The 21,817-nt window shown below is 41.7% G+C and overlaps 1 protein-coding gene across 4 annotated transcripts; it reads right to left on the bottom strand.

The window, feature by feature from the left end:
- Window positions 1-185: 185 nt before the first annotated feature.
- SHISA5 (shisa family member 5) lies at window positions 186-20,552 on the bottom strand. Of its 4 annotated transcripts, none has more exons than XM_013201379.3 (6): window positions 20,396-20,552; window positions 19,520-19,688; window positions 19,094-19,159; window positions 7,191-7,306; window positions 5,173-5,388; window positions 186-3,332 (listed from the first exon to the last, which is right to left on the bottom strand). In XM_013201379.3, the coding sequence occupies exons 1-6, from the start codon at window positions 20,457-20,459 to the stop codon at window positions 3,253-3,255; spliced, it is 711 nt and encodes a 236-aa protein (XP_013056833.2). In that variant the 5' UTR covers window positions 20,460-20,552; the 3' UTR covers window positions 186-3,252. The 4 variants fall into 4 exon arrangements, with proteins under 4 accessions (XP_013056833.2, XP_013056834.1, XP_047910931.1 ...); XM_013201380.3 differs by lacking the exon at window positions 20,396-20,552 and adding an exon at window positions 19,876-20,282; XM_048054974.2 differs by lacking the exons at window positions 19,094-19,159; window positions 19,520-19,688; window positions 20,396-20,552 and adding an exon at window positions 17,699-17,790.
- Window positions 20,553-21,817: the final 1,265 nt, after the last annotated feature.

Here is a 21,817-nt window from a genome sequence, read left to right as displayed (position 1 = left end):
GTTCCTTTGTATTGTACTTTGTAATTTTGATTAGGCTTCAGACTCTATTACCAAAAAGTTATATTCACAATATAACTTAAAATACACTTGCTATCAAACACAATTAAGTAAAATGTAGCTTTGCAGATACACTCGTAAATACTCACTTAGCGCTCAGACACACTGAGAAAACAAAAGTAATAGAATATATTTCAAACACTGCATTTATTACAAAGGTGCATAGAGTTTATACCATTTCTTTAGAACACTTATGTTTGAACTACAAACAACATACAAAGCTAGTTTACAGTATGTAAAAGTCAACAATGATTATCTAGTAAATTCAGTCCAACAGAATATTATACTGTATTTAATTTCACAAAACATTTCTGAAACAAAGGCACTTACAGAACTAAAAAAAAAAAAAGAACATACACTCTTTCAACATTTAAAATTTGAATTCCATTACCCCTTCCCTACAGTACTGTGGGTAACTAGTTTGATGTAAAGACGTTAGCAAATGGGACTGACACATTACCAGTACTTGAACAAGTTTAAGGTACAAGTTCTCCATCATTTCTATAACTGTCCCATTTACTTAACTATATGAAAACAAATTTAATTGGGTTGCACAGCAATAACTGCATAAAATTTGGTCCTATGCCGTATCAATAATGTTGATTAATGCATTAGTAAGAAAAGACCCGATTAAGTGTTCCGATTTTGAAATGAGGAAAGCAAACCATTTTCTCTTCCTTCAACCAATTTTTTAACTGAAGTAGTAACAACACAACTAAAATAGTTCATTGTGTATTAATGATTCATCTCTTCACTTGAATATAGTCAACATTAGCAGATGTTCATTGAAACAGAAGTGTAAATTAACAGGCTCCTTAACCCTATCCCTCATCTCCTCCCACCACTCCATGTGCAGTCATATTCAGGGCAATTTATCTGATCTGCACAGCATCTACCCCAAAACTTTAGATCTGGGGACTTTTATTGTTGCTAGTTTACTTTCCTACTATCATCTTTTCCTTATGGACAACGGCAGACGATTAAGCCAATGTGTCATGAAATTGCAGATTTTCCTTTTTTATCCAAAACATAACCCTACTAACACCACCACAAACCATACATTTTGTCACATCAGACAGAGGAAAGGAAGAGGTGCAAAGTAACAACCTCATGAGGACCAACACTAGAACATTGTACCTGTGCTTCAAGAACTGCCCAACAGCTGGCTGCATTTCACTGGCCAGACTCCATCAGGTAGCTGACTAACAAAGTTGCTGGAATCTCTGCCATTCTTCTATACAAATAAACACATGAGTAGGGGATCTATAGAAAAGGGATTATTTCTGCAGTTATTTAGTGCTCTCCTACACAAAAATATTCCAGATTTCTAGGGAAAGACTTCATCCTCCATACAGGGGACACTGTCCAGTTCTGGTTGTTCCCACAGAACTCCTAACAGCGTTAGGAAGCATTGCCTGATTTTCCAGCTTGCAAGGCAGGAAAGGGGAGGAACATAGAGGTATATGCACTCCGTGGGTGCCTCTTGGTACCACCGCATGCTATTAACTCAGACACTCTTGAAGTGGTGTAACACAGGGGCATAGGTTGTCATGGTTCTCAATGTTAAAAAATTTCCACAAGTTTCTCCTGAAATGCCCTAAAGATTTTCTTAGAAAAAAAAAAAAAAAGTAATAACCCAGGAAAAGGCCCCCAAAATCAGAGAAATAAGGCTGCCTTTGACAGTAGCAGCTTCCATCCATCGTATGAGGTAAAACAATGTCATCAGTTATGTAAGTTCAATGTCTTTTAAACAGTAATATACCCTAAATGTAGAATCACAAGGACAAGTGGCTAAAAGGCCTCTCTAAACAAGTAAAATCTGTGTATGAAATATGCCAAAATTATTTCACTAGTTATGTCACAGTGACAGATACAACACTCTACAGACAGCTCTACTGAGAAATAACAAATCGTACTTCAATGTTAGAAAAGGTAGAGTTGTACAGGACACTAAAAATCATGATTCACTTGATCAGTACAAGAGCCAAAAGCCTTTCTAACACTGCTAATAGTTCTTGAAAATATATTACCGCTCTGTGACCAAATCCTACCACTCTTCATAGTCCTTACTTCTCGTTCTCTACTTGGCTTTATGGGAATGTTGAAGACAAAAGGGAGGCTAAACCTCTACTCCAAGTTTGGTTGGCATTTCTTTTTTGACACACATATTATTCAGATGCAGACTTGGTTCATAAAGATGCGTCATCTCTAGGTTCCCGTTGTAGACAGTGACAAACCCTAAATGTTAAAAAAAAAAAAAGTCTACTTCTGACATCATGTATATCCTGTAAAATGAATCCCTTCTCTGTGACAAGGAATGGCTGAACACTGGCAGTCACTTCTGCTTAACATATGATTAAGGTGCTATTTTTTTTCCCAAACTCATCAACAACATATGACTATTAAGCAAACCAAGTACTTGTCCAATATTTTTTAAGAAGAATTCTTGGGTTTTCGTCTTTTGATCTATTTGTTCTAGTGAATGGCAGAAGGTTTGGTTTTGTTGTTGATTTCTAGCTATAAAGTAAAACAGCCTGAGAAAGTGCCCAATGAAGGCACATTTTTTAAGCCTTAAAACTGGGAAAGAAAACAAAAAAAAAGAAAGAAAACAAGAAAATAACCAACTCATGCTATTTAGCACAGAATAATGCAACTAGTCCAAGCACAATTAAAACATGGATTGCTACCTTTACTGAAGGCAAATGCACTTCAAAAAAGTAAAAATCCTTTTTAAACAATAAATGAAATGTATTATGTTGAAGCTTACCTCATGCTAGTAACTTCAAAACAGGCAGAACATGTATCACAGAGTTTCTCAGACTTAATACTATGCAAAAGATTACTACAGCTTTGCACGTTTGATAATGCTCATTTGACCATTCCTTTCTACCACACTTCAGAATTATTGCACGATAAATGTTATTGTGGTTCTTATTTCTGAAGCACCCCTTCTTCCTACTTTTCTTACTGTATATTGAACAAAATCAATTTTTGTATTTGCTTGAGGTATAAATGAACAACTTCTTGTAGAAGTACTTGAAACATTTAAAACCACAAATATAAATGAATTAACTTTCACTTTACTTAGACAAAGGATTGCTGTCTTCCAGGATAATGTACTACAGCTGCACGGTGTAAACAGAACAAATTATATTTTAAAAAGTTTTGTATGCAGAAGCATGGTAGTAGGTCTGTTCAATAGGTGGGCTTCTGAGGATCCACATAAGCAGGGTTGTAAGGGGGCTGGCTGATTGGATAAGGTGCTCCAGCACCAGCTGCAAATCAAAAAAACAGGATTTGTAAAATTTACCGTTAGAATTTTCTATCTAAAATGACAACTGTTTTAAGTACATGATTAAGAGGTTCAATTTAACTAGCATCTTACTTGGACTTGAAAGTAGTTTGCCCTAACTCATACAGCACTTGCATTTCAAAAGTTAGATTAAAAAAAAAAGGTGATATATATGCGCGTATTGTAGCAGCTACAAGGACATAGCTCTCAGGGGAGGACAGGTTAAAAAAAAAACACAACAAAACGATCTGGTGGAAGTCAGAGATGCACAAACAACAAGATACACCTGACACTATGGGGAGAAGTAAAAATAAACCAATGGGCAAAAGAAAAAGGACTAGAGAAAGCATCTTAGGATTCCTTCAGGGGAAGTGCTTTTCTGATAACTGTCAACAAGGTAATTGCAAAATTAAAATAGAATTAATTAAAAAAAGTGGCCCACCACTACCAAGCACATTAAAGAGTTTGACATATATACTAAGTGTACCACTCAGAATATATCCTTATTTTCTAGTATTCTGCGACAAGCTGCTTCAACTTCCTGCACTTTCATTTTCAGGTCTGTCAAATAGCACAAGTTAGTTCAAATAACACAGCACCTGATCAGATCCCTAGAATGTGGCTATCTTTCAGTGATCTTGTAAGTTGATCAGTGTGTTTGGCTCCTGTGTGACAGAGCAGGTATTCTCTCTCCTACACATGACCTAATTAAGAGGCTGGCCCTTGGCTAATAAACAAGGTAAATAAGGAAAAGAGCTGGTAACATGGAAAGTGATTTAAGATTCTCTCAGAAAAAATAAGAACTAACAAACAACTGAATTGAGGAACAGTTTGAGAAACCAGAGAGTAGGAGAAGCAAAATTTCTTTGAGCCCCTCACACTATAGAGATGAAGCCAAAGCACTTTGGGGTAGTCCCCTAAAATCGACAGCTTCTTCACAGTTTATGAATGAAAAATAAAATAAGCATGCCTGTAAAGTCAGTGTTTTTACATGCTGAACTCATTTGCACATTGTTAATGTTCAATTTATAACTGGTTTGTAAATATGTAAGACCATGAACAGTCATTTTACATTTGAGTTGTTATGAAAGAATAACTTTCTAGGGGCACGACCTACTATTCAAGACTAACTTTGCTTGAACTAACTTTGTTCATCCTTCCAAGTAGGAGGATGAACAGTGTGGTACATAAGAGGACTCAAAGACCCTAGGATACGTAACAGCATAGTTTTGGTCTCTCTGAATAGTCATGAGCCAGTTCTTCAGGGAACAGTTATTCCCTGAACAAGCTAGAATTAGACATAGCAACAGTAAAGGTACATGAAAGCAATGCTGTGAAAGAAGGAAAGCATAAGAAAAAAATATTCCAATAATTCTAATTGCCAGTCATCAGCAAACTGATCTGAAGTTGATCACAGACTGGTTGTTCTAGCAAACTACTGAACTACGAGCAAAAGCCGTGTGTGTTTAGATTAAAACATTCAGTAAGTATTAACTACTATACATATGTTAACTATTTAATATGAAATTTCAGCTGAATCATTAAAACGTTCTACTGGATCCACTGGTTGTCTGATACACCAGCAAACTTTGTCAATGAAATGCCAGTTACATCTCCTCTTGCAATGATTAATATAGAAATGGTGATAGAGAAATTTCAATACGGATGAAATTTAATATCTACTGTAACTCCAGTTTTAAATAATTTGCTTACATTTACATTAATATAAAACATAATAAATGTAATAATAGAGGATTGGCTTCAATGTCACCATCTTTTTTGCTATTCAAGAGAAAGAAACATTTAGAGCATTCTTGCCTTACCTGCCACTGTTTCATGGTAAGCTGGAGGTCCTGATGGCTGCATGGGATAAGGGGGAGGATACTGTGTGGGGTACGGTGCTGCTGGCATTCCCGGTTGTGGCTGGATAGCCACAGGCTGATATCCTTGATATGGCGCTACTGGGTAGCTGGGTGGCACTCCCGGCTGGGGGTAGGCAGCGTGAACCACCGTAGTGGCAGTGGTGGTGGTCACTACAGCTACAAACAATCAAAAGGAACATGGTTAGTTCTGGTGGTTCTGGGAGACCACCTGGGACAGCCAACAACAGTAATGTAAAAAATGCTTTCTCTTGAGATCACTTTCTTGCTCCAAAATCTGCTCAATATCATTTCTGAAGTTCCACAGAAAGATTTAGAGATGTATGTCTCAAAATATTCTTCCATTGATCTAAGTGGTACTAAAAACCTTCACAAACTGGCTGCTCTCCCAGCCCATTTCCTTATTTCTCAACCACAAAGAACAAAGACATTTTTTCCTGGACTTTTCAAAAACCAGGAACTCATCCCTGTGGCCAAGCAATGTATCATTCAGTATGAGACTGGAAAAAACTGCTTATTTTTTAAAGTTATTGTCTGTTTTAAAGGATAAAGGTAATAAAGATCTCCTTTATTAGCCAAGGAGCTTCCTACCATGTTTGACTAAATGAGTTTCCTTTTTATGTAGTTTGTGTACATCTATGTGTTAGTACATCTTTGTACATTATAACAGAAAGGCAAATACACATATTTTTTTGTAGGAGCTAACATTGGGTTATTGGTTCATCTCCCTTATTGGAGTAAGGGAAGATTAACAATTTCTAATGGACTACAATAATTTGTTTTCAAGATCTCCTTCTTCTTCAGGCTGCAATTATAAACATTGCTCAAGATTCCACTTTACGCATAGGGAACAACAAAAGAAAGCTTTTATTCTACTTAAATATAAATCTTGTCATAAAAACGCGTTCACTGTTTCAGTGACTTTATGCAGACTAATCTCAGCTAATATTTGAAATGCTCTTATTAATATTTTAATCAAGACAACTTTTCATTAGTGCTTCCCTTTAAAATACTCATTTTGTAATCTGTTCTCAGAGGAGGATTATGCTGCTTTAAACAGCATATTGTTTGTCCATATTAATCAGTATTTCAAACCTTTTTTTTTTTGGCTTAGTACCATTCTATTTGTCAAATATTTAGAATAAAGAGAAAACATTAAAAATGTATTCCAAAATTACTCAAATACAACATAAAGAACAGCAAACCTATAAATGGTCGCTCTAACGTTTACATATCGATATGATCAATAAAACACAGCTTTGACTTCAAAAATTCCCATGGTATAATGACTCACTACTAAGCTAACATCAGGCCTAAAAGTACAAAAGCTTTCTGTAAATTCTGAGAATTTGAAATATTAAAGTTGCAGGATTTGTACTACCATAACATTGCTTTTGAAATATGTGATTTTCCTTACCAGTGATAAAGAACATATCTTGTGAAACAATTTGAATAACCACTTTCCCAGTGATCACCAAGGACACGCAAATTTACTTATTTTCAGTCTGTCATAGTGGTGAGGGAGACTTCTCATTCTTCAAATGCAAGATTTATCTTTTGGCAGTAAAGATGTTTTACTCAGCTCCTGAACAACTAATGTTATGGTGCTGGGCCTGAGGTGTATTTTTCAAGTATATTTTTAAGAGACTAGGGAAAATTTAAAACTAATTTTTCATTCTATTCCTCATTTACCTAAACCAAACAAATATAAAAACAAAATCCACACATTCTGGGGGAGAATAGAGGAATTTCTTAAATGCTTAGAAGACATTCAAAAATGTCTCTGCTATGTCATGTTTAAAGCAGCTTAAATGCTTTATTTCAATGTTTAGCTATTGCAACTTCCGTAGCAGAGAGGTAAGGAAACATTATTTTTACCTCTTACAGGAATATAATTTTGCAGGGGAAAAAAAATAGTCTTGTGATTACAAGAAAAAGAAAGTAAATATACAGGTACTTACGCCGTGGTCTTCGACATGCTTTATACAAACAGCAACACGAACAAGTGAGGCACAGAATGATAGTAATTACAATCACTGCAAAAACAGTAATTCCAATCGCAACAAGGGTTCCAAAACTGCAAGAAAGATACCAGCAGAAGTAAGCCTCACACAAATTTATTACCCTTTAATCTAGCCTTCTGGAGCTAACACAGCACTCTTCCTTCAATCTGTTAGTGGTACTATTTCATGCATTTGAATAAGAAATAAAATTCAGTCAAATCCAGTGCCACACAAGGTCAGGCCTGCTAAATCAGTGGAAGCTGGTCAACCCCTGGCAAGCCGTCCTCTCCGCTGCCCATGAACAAGACAGAATGTGAGTACTTGATCCTGCTTATTTTGGTGTGACTGCATGTCCCCTCGTATTCCAAAAGATTACAGAGATAAGGTTTCACATTCATTCATTCCACTGGTTAATTTTCCAACCATTACTTGGACATACAGGTAGGCATGCCTGAAATGAAATGCCTTTGTCTTACGAGTGACAGCAAGTCCTTGATGCACAAGGAAGGCTTCCAGGGACAGTCACGGTACTGAGCTGACCTCTCCACGCTGCAGATTCCTGCCAGGTTCCTTGGCATTTGAAAACAGCTGTGTTAGAAGCCATGTTTCAAATGGTTTCAAAGATGTGCATTTCCGCCAACTGTACTGCAACAACGAGCACGTTATACTAATTACAGGAGACAGAAACACTGCCTAAACACCAAAAACTAGTGTGGAGAGGCCAAAGATCATACCACCTCTAACCTCTGTAAGGACTACCAGGTGACGGAGGCACACGTAAAGCTTTCGGAGGTGACTAAGTGCTGCTTACCACACAAAACAGAAAAAAGTAACCGTGTACAGCATTAAATGCTCAGTGACAAGCCTACGTTTGTCTGTCATAGGAAAGGTTATGTAGTTTTCTGGAAAGTCCCTTTTTAGAAGCCTAACATCCAGACAATTTTATGTCTTTTTAGGAATACTGAAATGAAAAAGCAAAGTACTGGAATCTGAGACGTTTTAAGTATTAATTTACATGATTTTTTTGCTATAGTCTGCAATCATTGAAGCCCTTCTTTCAGGGAAGCCAGTCTCCTGCATTTGGATTTCTTATGAAATGCATCATGCATCATGCATCAGTTTTGGAAACAATTGCAGGAAGTCAGTTCTTAATGAAGAACAAGCTCTAAAATAATGAGTAGACAGCTGTTTTAATATCCATCCTGTTTTTGCTTCTTCGTAGAGATTTTGGCTACAGAACTTTCTAGCTTTCTTCCTGTTCAGTTTCCTGTTAACATCTTTAAACAAAATGACATCTCTCTAGAACCTCCAGCATTTTTCACTCAGCTACCAACCAGACATCCAATATAAAAAATTATTTTGGATTATCAATTACACCAGAAGGTTAAGTCACTGGCAAAAAAATAAAATAAAATAAAATAAAAAAATAAAAATAAAAGTGTTCTGTCCCTAGCCCAAATTCACAAGACCTCACCTCAGTCTTCTAGAGCAACTTAACTCTCAGTAAGTTGGACACTGAACATAAGTGTTGACAAATAAAACAGGTTAAACCTAAAATGCATTTTTTTTCCCTAGCAGAGGTCCCATCAATTTCATTTTTCTTCTGCAACAGCCTGGACAATGAAATTGTGTCAAATCTCTTTCAAGAACCTGAGCAACACTTATCTGTGATTGTGAATGTGTATTAACTTGAGTTATTATCTGTGCGCTGACTTTGTGAAGTACTAAGTACAGCACTACAGACTTACTAGTGAAGCACGAAGTCTGTTACAGTGGTTTGCCTACTGTTACCGCACCTCAGCATTTACACAGAAAACAGGAAGCAGGAACTGTTGCAGCCTCCTGAAGACACAGAAACCACGTCAGAAACACTGCCGAGAGAACAAACAGGTAACTGCAACACAGCTGCACAGCCATGGAGGTGCACACATGCTTTGTCACTTTTATTTGCACCTTTGCAAAATGATGGACCTAAGATTATTATACAGGTTCCTTACCAGATCATACATGGAATATATATTTATATATAGAATATTTATATAACTCATCATATAAATTCAAATATATACTGAAGAAGAAATAGAGAGAAGTGTGCAGAATGTATTTACACATCAGACTTAACCATCTTGATTGCACTGTTCACAAGACACACACGACTGCCTGCGACAAACTAGACAGCTGCAGAACCTGTGCAGCAACAAGAATTAACTATGATTACAGCTAGCCGTGGAGTGCCAACAGTGTTTTCCATTTCAACCCTGAGAAAGCTTTCTTACCAGGGAAGTTAACATTTCCATTATACTCAGTTAGTTATTACTGAACAACATTAGCAGAGGAAAAAAAAGTCTTATAGGTTCTTCCTGTGTCAAGGAAAGAGTTTAGGAGGCCTGACAAAGAATAACAAAATTCTTCACTTCTGCAGCCAATGAACCTTGCTGAACTTTACCAAAACCTGGGCAAAATTCAAACAAACCTAAGAAATTGAGAAAACAGAGTGGAGATGTGTCTGCTCATCACAAATAAAAACAGCACAGCAGGAAACTGGCAGAGCCCTCATCTTTCAGGACCAAATGCAGTTCTGTTATGACAAGAAAGAGGACAGTATCAGCCCGTCTGCAGCCCAGCTGGCCACTAACAGATAAACACCGGTCAGTTTGAAGCACAAGCTCCATTTGCTTAACTGTAATAAACTTTTCTTCTCACAGAACATCTCGTTGCCTTTTTACTGTGTCCAGTAAGGAATGTGATGATAACAAAGCTTAGGGTAAAAAAAAAACAAACCGCCATATCCATATTACCAAGTTCTTAGAAACACCCTGCATATGAGCCAGCGATGTGTGCTTGCAGCCCGGAAAGCCTGCGGCACCTTGGGCTGCACCAGCAGCAGCGTGGGCAGCAGGGCAAGCAAGGGGATCGCGTGTGAGACCCCACCTGGAGCCTGCCTTCAGCTCTGGGGCCCCCAGCACAAGAAGGACATGAAACTATTAGTGCGAGTCCAGAGGAAGCCACAAAGATGCTCAGAGGCTGGAGCAACTCTCCTGTGGTGACAGGCTGAGGGAGTTGCGGCTGATCTGTCTGGAGTCAAGAAGGCCCCGGGGAGACCTCACAGTGGCCTGCCAGCGCCTAGAGGGGGCTGCAGGAAATCTGGAGAGGGACCCTGTCAGGTGGTGTAATGATAAGACAAGGGGTAATGGCTTTAAACTAAAAGAGGGTAGATTTAGATGAGATGTAAGGAAGAAATTCTTCGCTCAGAGGGCAGTGAGGCCCTGTTGCAGGCTGCCCAGAGGAGCTGTGGCTGCCCCATCCCCGGCAGTGCCCAAGGCCAGGCTGGATGGGGCTGGGGGCAGCCTGGGCTGGGGGGGGGGGTCCCTGCCCATGGCAGGGGGTTGGGACTGGGTGGGCTTTGGGGTCCCTTCCAACCCAAACCACTCTGTGATTTTTATTTTCATCATTTGTCTGCATCTTTGCTAAAACAACATGACCGCTTTTGCATGCATCTTTTAAAGAACTGAATGGAGACATTTATAATAGAGGTGTGACAGGTATACCCACTTCAGACTGTGGTTCTGTGTTCGTACGTGTAAACACTGTGATTCAGTTCTACATATTGAAATCCTGTGTGATTACCGCAGACCAAAATTATAAGCCTTCAGAAACAGCCCAGTGAGCGAAACAACAGACATGAGTCAGTTCTTCACAAAGCCTTCCAAGGACTGTACACAACTGGATTGCTGCAGGCATTTTTATCATCAGCTCTACAGCAGCAGCATAACTTTCTTGCCAGTTCTTGGGTTCACATGGACTAACTTTTTGAAACAGCACAAGGTACCATGACATTTACGGAAAGCAAAACCATATGAACTTGCAAGCATATAATCTGTCCTTTTACTACCAAAGGAGTACTGCCCTGAGCACTTCCTCCTGGATATTCAGTAACACTGACACACAGTAAGGAATGATTACAGCCCCCTGAGACTCCCAATAGTAAGGCTGCTGAAAAAAGCTCAGGAAGGCTACTAGAAATTAGATAATACTCATGTAGATAATACTCAAGGAAGGCTAGAATGGTGCTCACCTTTCACTTTACTCAGTGAACTGTCTTAAGCTCTAGCAGGTAAGATATTCCACATAATGTATAAAGACTCCTGTGGTGTACTAACTCCAGAAAGCCTTTCTTAAAAGAAACCACTGCTTTATTTAGTTGCTTTCATGTGATGAATTTGTCTGAAAGGACTCTGAAAATATTTGGAAAAATATATATTTGCATTAAATATTATTTTATTTACCAATTGTTAGTCTGCATTACACATACATGAAAATGAATAAACAAAGGACTGTAGCTTAAAGATTCTTCCTGGGGAGTTAACCAAACAAAAATCCCAAAACAAACAAAAACCACACCAAAAATACACCTTACCCCATGAACTCTGCAAACAAACATCATGGTGCAGAAAGCGGGGTGGCCACAGCCCAAGATCAGAACACTGTGCTGGCGTCACAGTCTGCACACAGGTCTTCGGACTCCTACATTATATACCATAGTCTCTAAATAAACCACACACTTATAAACACATTGAGCTCATTCACTGACACTTCCTGCTTTTTTCTCCTCACATAATAAAAGCTAACTTTTGCCAATAACTTAATTGAAAACAAAATACAAACCCACTAGCAGCTTTACCGTAACAGTGATGAACTGCAACTTCTCAAAATCCACAGGAAGTAAATCTGAAGAGAGGACTCCCTGCCCTTTCCTATCTCTGCACTCTCTTGCTCAGCCTACTCCACTTCTACTCACCTTCTCTTACATCTGGAAAGTTCTAAATTGTGTATGCACTGAGCATACCTTGCAGACTCATCTTACCTTTGAAGTATGTTTAATAATCCAAGCCATGTATGAGTTTACATAAAGGGAGATATATGATTAGTGCCTGTTTTAGCTTTTTGGTACTGAATGAGATGCAACTGACATTAAAAAGGTGAAACCAAACCTAAGATCTAAGAGGCACTATTTGTAAATGTTAATTCTCAAGGCGGTTGTTTTTCCATATAGGAGATCTCAACTTTAAACACTAACTGGAAAAAATAAAAAAAGTAAAATGCTCTGCATGTACTTAAAGCTTTTGAAAATATTCAAGTTTTTAAACCTCCTAAGTAGTTTGTATCACCTAGTTTTGTGACATTTTATAAGCTCTATTGTAAAGAAAGATTTTGCATGCCTGTGTTCATGACAGTGGCACACACTACAACTTTTGTCTAGGGAACTTCCTAGAGCTTTTGATTTTACTTAGAGATCTGACACTCAGATCCTACAGCTTCTAACAGAAAATGTACACAAGCATCTCTTCTTGGCCTCTAAGCAGTTCTCTTGTACTAAATATATCTAGTTACATACATTCTTTTATAGCACATACTAAAAATACAATTTCTCAGGGTGCTTCCCAGGAAATGTACTGTTATCCACTTTGTAGACAGCTCAGAGTAATTGCTATAGGTAAGTGACATTAAAAATGCATGTAACGAAGAGGGGAAATGTCAAAGCTGCATTCAGAAGTCCTTCATCAACAGTACAAGAATTAACATTAACTTCATGCAGGTCACAAGACAATTTCAGAAAAGTCCATTCAACCTTCAGCATGAAAACAGTTCTTAAGCCCTATAAAAACACTCACTTCTACAGACAATAAACAGATTTAGCATGCTCCTTTAGCAGCAAAAAGAGAATGTACACCGATTATATGCACAGACAGATAAGGCAAACGTACGAGCCAGTTCCCATTCTATTGCTAGGATCCCATTTTAACAGTACCGAATGTCATTTCCCCCATGCCAACAAAAATTTGAAACCAAGATAAAGGCAATGAGAGGGATTTTTCCGAAACGGTCAACCAAATTAATAGAACAAGTTCAACTGAATCATTAAGTATTGCAGAAAGTTTTCCCTGCAATAAACAACAACTGCAATACTATGCATACAACACCACCAATACTAGTTCTAGAAAGCAGTTCCAAAATTCCTCATATTTAAGCAACTAATTAGAAATTGACTTGGCTGGAGAGCTAAAGTTTAAAACAAAAACAGTTCTAGCAGATTCAGCTTGGGTTCGACTTACCAAACACTCTGAAACTGCAATCAAAGGAAGTTCAAACTAGGTTACACCCACCAGCTCTGCTTGCCATGTAACACAGCTCTTACTGGCACAGACCCTTCTCTTTCCACACGTTAACCATATGTCATCATACGTACAGAAGCCAGAAACTGAGTGTTCAGACAGGAGCAAAATTTCAATTAGGTAAATGAACTATCCTAGACCATAACGAACTGATGTGCTTTCTCACTCTTCCCCTCATCGGGAAAAGCGTGCTATTCACTGTAACAAAAAAACAAGGAAAATCTCACATTGCCCAAATAAGAACAGACCTCTGCAGAAGCATGGTCATGAAGCAGCAGAGTTGGATCTAGCTTTGGAACCCACATGCTCAAAGATCTTACTGAGTAACAAGCATGGTCTCTTAACCATGTTTTGAAGCAAGGATTCTCCATTTCCTGGCCTGTAGGACCCTTATCTGAGGACTATCCTGTCTGTGGGTGCTTTCACAAGTTCGCTCACAGTCAACCCGTGCACAAAACATGTACTCTTTTCAGACTTCTATTTTGTACCAGCACAGCAAAGCCCACAGAATTAGAAGAAACATCCTACCCTAATAAGTACATACCGAAACAAAGGACACACCTACAGAAAAAACGAACCGCTAAACCTAACCCAAGTGATGAATCTCAACCTGGCCTAAACGTGCAAAGACACAGTATCTTGCTTTTTGCCGTGAAACGGCCTTCTGTAGTTAGAAGAGCATGCTGCTAAACCCAACCATGCACATCTGCCTCTTGTGCCAGAGCAGCATTTTTCAATCTCTTCCCATCTTGGTTTCAGAGCATACGAACCTGCACTAGCATTTAAGCCCCCTGCCTGAAGCTGGCAGCTGAAGAATCATTAATAGCAGCTCACAACTGCTTTGTCAGCAATGGAGACAAAAAACAAGTGCCCTATAATGCAAGTTACCATTACAAATTGTGCAAGCTTATATTTACTTTTCAGGCTAGTAAAAAGCACAGAACATTTTTTAAAATAGCTTCAAATCCACATCTGAACTGTGCCTAGACTAGCAGCTTACATTTCTTGGTGGGATAAGCCTGTGTCTGAATGCAAGCTATACAGAGAGGGCTCTGTATACAGTTTAACTTGGTTGTTACATAAAATACTGAGGACCAGTACTGGAAAAGAAATTCCCTGAATATTAAATAGAGAGTGCTTGCATAAAAAGTTATTTTCCAAATAACAATTTTCTTAATTCATCATTGGAAACCTATTACAGATGCTGAAGCATCAAAATACACAACAAAATACGAACTGAAGTCCCTGACAGCAATAGTGGAAGAGGAAGAGAACAGGGTATAGTTCAGCATCACTATTTTTTACCATGACTAAGGAGGACGCATGTGCTTAAAAACATCTAAATTGAGAGACAGCAAGTTAGGATAATCACATCCTCCACAGTTAGAAGCGTACAGTTTTTGCCACCTTATACACACAGTAGACCATTGCAGACACTGCTTTTCAAACAAGGGTGGGCAGAACGACACAAATTTCTCCATTTCACAGAGGAGCCAAGTCTCAAGACAACACACAGATCAGCCCACGACAAACGCTGAACGCACACAACCCGAGTCTAACAAGGCTGTCCTCTGTTGGCTGAGACTTCCCAGGAAGGCTGTTGTTCCGCCTCCCTTTTCCCACCACGTAAGGACGAACAGCCTTTTCTCAAGGCGTTACAGTGTGTTACATAACTTCAAGGCAGAAATTAATTTAGAAATGGAGACCAACTAACTGTGTACAATGGTAATTCTGTTTCAACTTAGAGTGACCGGTCATCAGCTGTGCCAACTACATTATTTTCCTCTGCAACTCTGATACAGATGTTCTGTATCGCCCCACCTCCTTAAACACGCAAATATTTCACAATTAGTTGAATTGTGGGTGAGTCATCTAATTTCCTTTTCCAGTAAGGGTCACTATTGGAGAATTGGCATACCAAGGCTAAAAAAACATGTTACCAATGCAAATGATGACAACTGTGGTTACAGCAAACCAGTGCTCTGCTTCTGCAGCTTCGTAAAGGAGGAATACTAAGTACGGTAGAATGAGAGAAGGAAACGATCTAAACCTTACTACTCACAATCTATTTCCAAAACAGAACACAGCAGGGAAAAGTCAATATTTGCTAATCCAATTCAAAGAAAAATAAAGTGAAACACCTTCAATGCATTCTTCAACAGCGGAAGTTGTACAAATTGTATACATCCATCTTACATGTAAGGAAAAAATGGTGGCAAATTTAACAAGTTTAGTGGTATAAAACCAATGCCTACACTGTGAGTTAAAAGCTCCAAATAATCTTTAGGAATAAACTAATAATGGAAAACACGTGAATCCGAGTTAATGCTGACTTGTACACTTAAAATGCTTAATTTTCTTCTAAATGCAGTGTTCTGGGAAGCACAATACTTTCGAGTACTTGAAAGTATGTTGTTATGACACTCCAAAGGAATAACATTTATTGTCTTAAAAAAAGACCAAAAGGAGATTACAGGATAGTAACTGCCTGCTTTTTGAACTTCATGGAGTTGCCCAAAGTGCCTTGCACCCCTGCCTCAACAACACCTGATACACAATATTAAATACTGAAGGAAATCGGTATTAAAGGACCGTAATAAAAAGAAACCTACTCTAAACTGGAACTTGCACTTCTGCTGAAGACCTCAGAATAAATACAGCAAAGAAGCAGGAGCGCAGGCGAACTACCAACTGCTCAGCTGGACAGGACACAGGAAGAGCGCCTGCAGCACCAGACCGAGCCCTTCCCTAGCATGGTCCCAAAGAATCGCACCATAATCGTGGCAGGTTTTCCAAGCGGGGAGAAGAGACCACCCAGCTCACGCAGCCCAGTGGCCAGTCCACAAAGTTTGTGACAAGCCCTCATAGATATGAAAGTCTCTTTAAAAGCTAGGATTTGTGAGCAATTAGTCAGAGCAGTGACTTGATATAGGAATATGGCCAGAGAAAGAATGAGGAACTAAATGCTTTCTGACCCTTAATGCCTGTACCGTTTGGGAAACATCCCGCCCCCTCTTTTTGAAGGGCAGCATCGAAGGTAATATTTGTGCAGGACACTAAAGGAAGCTGCTGTTTGTTGTCTCTACTGTTATAAACCGTTCAAGGAGTAAACAACCATGTTCATCTTGCTGACCATACAAAAAAAAATATCTCGACTGACATCAGCCACACAGACAAGTATTAAATAGACATTGTCATTGAGAAGCAATGTAAAACATGTCTTTTAAGAGAAACTGGCATGGCGCTAAAGGGTGGAGCATACCTTGCAGGCAGAAACAGGAGAGCTCTTCTGAAAGGAAAAAAGCTTACTGCTCGTTTAAAAGAAAAAAAAAAACTTCTGTTACCAGGCAGTCTGTAACAGGAGGGTACCCTACTAGTGACTGGGTGCCCCAGTGACGGCAGAAAGAGTAACCCAAGTCCTGTTCATTTTCATTTCCGATGTTGAAACATCCTAAATCAAACATTCAAGGTCATCATTCTCTTTGGAAAGTTTTGGGGAGTGGTTTTCCTCTGGACTCACGTTCAGATGGCTTTTCAAAAGCAGTGTTTCTGTGCATAACTACTTCTTTTTTTTGTTATTGTAAGAAAAAATTATGAATTGTAACTTTGTTGTTACTTAGAATAGCCTAACTGGAAAACAAGCCTGACGTTAAGTCCAAGTGTTTGCACACCACATTGATTTTTCAAAGCTGTAGTGCAACTGAAAGGAAGAAGCTTGAGAGAATCCCTAAGGGCCCCTTTCCTCACCGTGAGACATCTTCTGAGACATGCCATAGCTGAGAAGAGAAATAGTTAAAGCAGCTTTGCTACTACATGCTGAGTGTTTTCCGTCATTTACAGATGCACCTCCAAGACTGAGGCCCTCCGTTACAGTTCCTTAAGTAACCGTGCAGGCTCGGTAGTGATTTTGGCTTTTTAAAATCATTTTTTCTTTCTGTGCTGTGCGATAGCTATGCTCGTTGGCATGGAAAAAACCGCATTTCTTAGAACCCTCACATTTACCCTTTCATCCTCAAACATATTCAACACCTCCGCAGGCCCGACGATGGGAATCGGAAGGGTCGGGTGGTTTTTTTTTCCTTATCTTTCCGCTAAAAACGCATCGGGAAAGCAGCGACTGCAAAGCCGGGGCTCCCGCAGCCCCGGGGAATGCGCCAACAGCCCCCAGCACCCCTCCCCGCCCGGGACCCGCAGCCAGCCCAGCCAGCCCTTCACCTCCCTCCTGCCGGGGACGCGGCGGGCACGGAGCTCGCCCGGCCCGGCCCGGCCCGGCCCGGCCGCCCGCCCGCTTACCCCATGCTCGCCGCCGCCGCCGCCGCCGCCCGGCCCGCGCCCGCCGCCCGGCCCCGCCCCTCCCCGCCCGTCACGGCGCTGGCCCCGCCCCAGCGGGACGCCGCCGGGGGGGCGCTGGGCAGGCGGCGTCACCTCAGGCAGTGCCTCGGCTCCCCTCAGCGGAGAGCCCTGCGCCGGTCTTCGCGTGGAGGAACCGCTGGTGTTTTTTTAACCCTTTTCTTTTTTAAAGTAAAGCAAGCAGCGGGGCTCAGCACGGATTCCTCGGCTGCTAAACCAGGGGGGGCGCCTCTGGAAGCGCCAGAAGTGAACTGGATCTCTTTCGGTTCCCTGAGCCTTCAAGTCCAGCCAAGAGCACCCACCTGCTCAAACCCCTGTCTAAGCACCGACAGAGGATGGCTTCTTCTGCTTTTTCAGTTCTGAAGCAGTTCCTCACGTCAGAGTGAACCATCAGGCTGACGAATTAACTTGGCAGCCTTGGATATTCTCCCGGCAGCTTCACCCAGCTGCCGTTGGGGACAGCTAACAAAACGCTGCAGTTGCCTAGGGAAAATCCTTCCACATTTGGGACCTTGTCAAAAATCTAACAGCCAGCACAGCTACATTTTACTTTTTTATTTTTATCATTTCATGGAGAACAACAAATTTCTTGTTGAAATATATGCTGACAATGTGAAATTGATAAAGGTGTGTTTTCAGAAGAAAACATACTCAAGGTCAACTAAAAAGAAAATTCAAAATATAATTTAAAATTAAAATTAAAATATATTATCTGAGCAGTTCAGTAACATTCATTACTAAATTTAGCAGTCTAAAGGTTTGTAATTATTTGAACATATGCAGATATGGTTCATAATTAATTCTTGTTCTTCCTTTATATTATTCCATAGAATGGGAACCAGGAACATTTTACAGCAGGACTCTTGTAATCACCAACATAATGCATACACTGAAAGTAACTTATCTCATGTGACATCAAAATAGCACAAGAAATATTGATAAAATCTAAGTGCAAAAGATGCTAAAAAGGAAGGAGATGCTTCAACCAAAAGCACCTCTCTTACAGAACCACTATAGACTTAATCCATCAGTTCTTAGAAAGACAGAGTAAGCATGCCCATGCCTCAGAAGACAAACTCCCATTCAGTAACAGGAACATGGACTATTGCATATGGGGATCATTAGCATGATCCAGTCTCTTTCTTATCTGTTTCTTCAAATAGTCTCAGGTGTACGCCAGTTTGAGTGTTCAACATACTTAACACACAAATCCATATTTCTGTTTTCATTTTCTCCTAGCACAGACTGACTATGCAATAAAAAAACTCTAAATATAAAAACATTTATAGAACCTCCAAATAAATAACATTTAAAAAGCTGGTGCTTCGCATGTCTTACCTGGGGCCATAATCACTTAAATCTTCGGAGTCCAAAAGCAAGTTCAGGTTGCCCAAGTCAGAGGTCCTGTAAGAAGATAATACATCTCAAAAAGTGGAATTTAAGACATATTTAGCACCTGGCCAAGTTCCAAGTACTTATGAAAGGTAATGGAGTATAAAAAGAGAATGAGATTAATTTTGTCATCCTCAAAGAAAAGTGAAACAGAGCAGTAGAAGTGTTTGAAAATACTCAAGAAAACACATGCCAGTTCATGCATCAATTTGTCTATCTCATTGCTCCCACTTTAAAAGTAAGTTACGTGCCTTAAAGTAGATCCCCAACAGAGCCTGATATAGAGCTGAAAGGTCCCTTTGTAGGTTTTTACCATTAAGATGCTTGCTTTGATACTTCGAACCCACTGTACACAATCCATTTGCCTCATACCTTCCATCAAGTAGATTACACATCAATTGATGTTCTTCATCAAATCTGAATAATGAATTAGAGCAACAGTATCGACGCGTGCAATCTCCACAGCAGAAGTTGGGACAGGATTCTGCACGTTGCACCTTGCTATGGGGATCAAGATATGCTTGACAGTCCTCGCCCAAAGCTGAAAAGAGGTAAAATCCAAGAGTTAGTAATGAAAGAAGTAACTCCTGTATCGAGTTTTGCTCTCGTACTGACCATCTCATCGAGGTTAACACCTAAATATGTTTCAAGCGTTTGTGTTAGGGTCTGCTGATCTGTTACTTCCTTCAGAGCACAGCAAAGGTGAACACCTGCCACTTGCAAAGTACCTGGCCTCCATCGAGGAGCTCTTCCCAAGCCTTCGCACACGCGTGAAGGACTAACCCAGGCAAACAGGCCTGCAGACACCGTCTGGTGATGCCATCTGCGCTACATCTGCAAAGCCTCAACCAGCACCGTGGTCTCTTCAAGCCCCCACGCAAGCCTGAAAATCGCGTGGAAGAGCACGCTGCACTTTCCTGGGCATTTACGGGATGCAAAGGCGCATCGTGGACCTGCATTTCCATGGCACTCGGCCACTTCTACCCGTTGTTCCCTTTACTTTCCGGAACATCCCCGCCACCAGGGCTTGCCGAGAGGCTCCGTCGAGGCTGGCAGGCGAGGCGACGCCGCCCCTCCTGCCGCTCCCGGGACGGTTCCTCCCTCGCCCGTCTCCCGGCCCCTCGCGGCAGGGCCCGGTACCGCCCGGCCCCCCGCAGCCCTTCCTCGGCCGGTTCCAAGCGGCGCACCGCGGCGGTTGGAGGGAGCCCGGCCGCCAACGGCCCCCCTCGGCCGCCGCCCCGCGCTCACCGGGCACCGGCAGCAGGCAAAGGACGCCGAGGCCGAGGCCGAGGGCGCCGCGCCACGCAGCCATCAGCACCGCCGCTTCCCTTCCGCCTGAGGGGCGGAGCGGCCCGGGGCGGAGGTGCGGAGCCCGGCCCAGCCCGGCGGTGCCATCCCCTTGGCCGGCGGCCGAGCGAGGATGGAGAGCGGCCGGGCGGCCGCTAAGGGCGTTAGGTGGCAGCCCCCGGGCGGGTCGCGGAGCAGAGCGTGGCCGAGGCGTGGGGCCCGCACCCCGCCAGGGCTGCCCCGGGGACTGCTGTGCTGAGCGGGGCTGCTGGGAGGGAGCGGGCCAGCGGGGACCCGCTTGTCCTCCCCCGGACCGCCATGGTCAGGCCGGCTGCTGTGCTGGAGCCCGCTCCTCCACCAGCGGTTCGGAGCCCCCCACCTGCTCGGTGCCAGCCGGAGAACTCATGTAGGTGGTCATGAGACAGGGAACACGATAAAGGATGGCGATTCCTAGGTCTTAGATAGCACAACTGTATGTTAACGACCCAAAAATAAGGGAACAAAAGACTGTGCGTAGATAATGGAACCAGCAAGAACTGGCTTGACTGCTGAAGTCTGTCAAAGACAGGAAAGGCCAGAAGATAAGCAGCGAGGAAGACTGCCCCCAGTGCCCCCCACACCAGCACTGTGTCCCGAGGCCAGAGCCTGCTGCCAGCCCCAGCCCTGGGAGAGTGCCAGTGAGAGTGACCGCAGCTCTGAACCCAGCCCTGAGAGGCCAGGGCCCTGTGCAGGTGCCCTCTCGCAGCCATGTGAGTGACTCTTCACATTCAAAGGAAGCTGAAAAGCTCTCTGAGCTTCTCAGCTGAAAGCACACATCCTTGAGGCTGCTAGAGAACAGCAGTCTCCCAGGGACAGGAAGGCCTGAAATGCGTAGCCAAGAGGCTGGAAGGTGTAAGGAAGATGCTGACAGACCCTGGGGAGAAGACAACCCTGTGGTCCTAGCCCATAATGTTACCCCCCCTCGAGAAAGGCAGAGGTGAATAGAGACAACACACGCGTGTGCGATCTTTCAGCACAATCTCAGGTGCTGCCAATCCTGAAGGAGAAGCAGGACGAGGGTGAGTCTGTGGCATGGGCCCCGAGGTGTGTTAAATGCCAGGTCCCACGGCACACAGCAGAGAGCAGTTCCATGCTCCGCGAGGGACGCAGCTAGAGATGGACGAAGTGTGAGATAAGAGAGAGAAAGAACTAGTCTCAGGAGATCTGATGTACAGTACCCCTTGCACGGTGAAGTGCTTGGCAGTACACCATGGAATCTGGTAAACCCATAGATAAAGTGCTTGGCAGTACAATCCCATTTTCCAGAATCGGAACATTAGTGTGTGGTACCCTACAGGAGGTAAATTTCTGCAGCACCACACTGACAAGGGCTAGGAAAAATGG

This window comes from Anser cygnoides, chromosome 10, assembly GCF_040182565.1.
Source record: "Anser cygnoides isolate HZ-2024a breed goose chromosome 10, Taihu_goose_T2T_genome, whole genome shotgun sequence".
NCBI classification, from domain to species: Eukaryota; Metazoa; Chordata; class Aves; order Anseriformes; family Anatidae; genus Anser; species Anser cygnoides.
The sequence above is the reverse complement of the archived record's forward strand: the minus strand, read 5'-3'. Positions and strand labels throughout refer to the sequence as shown.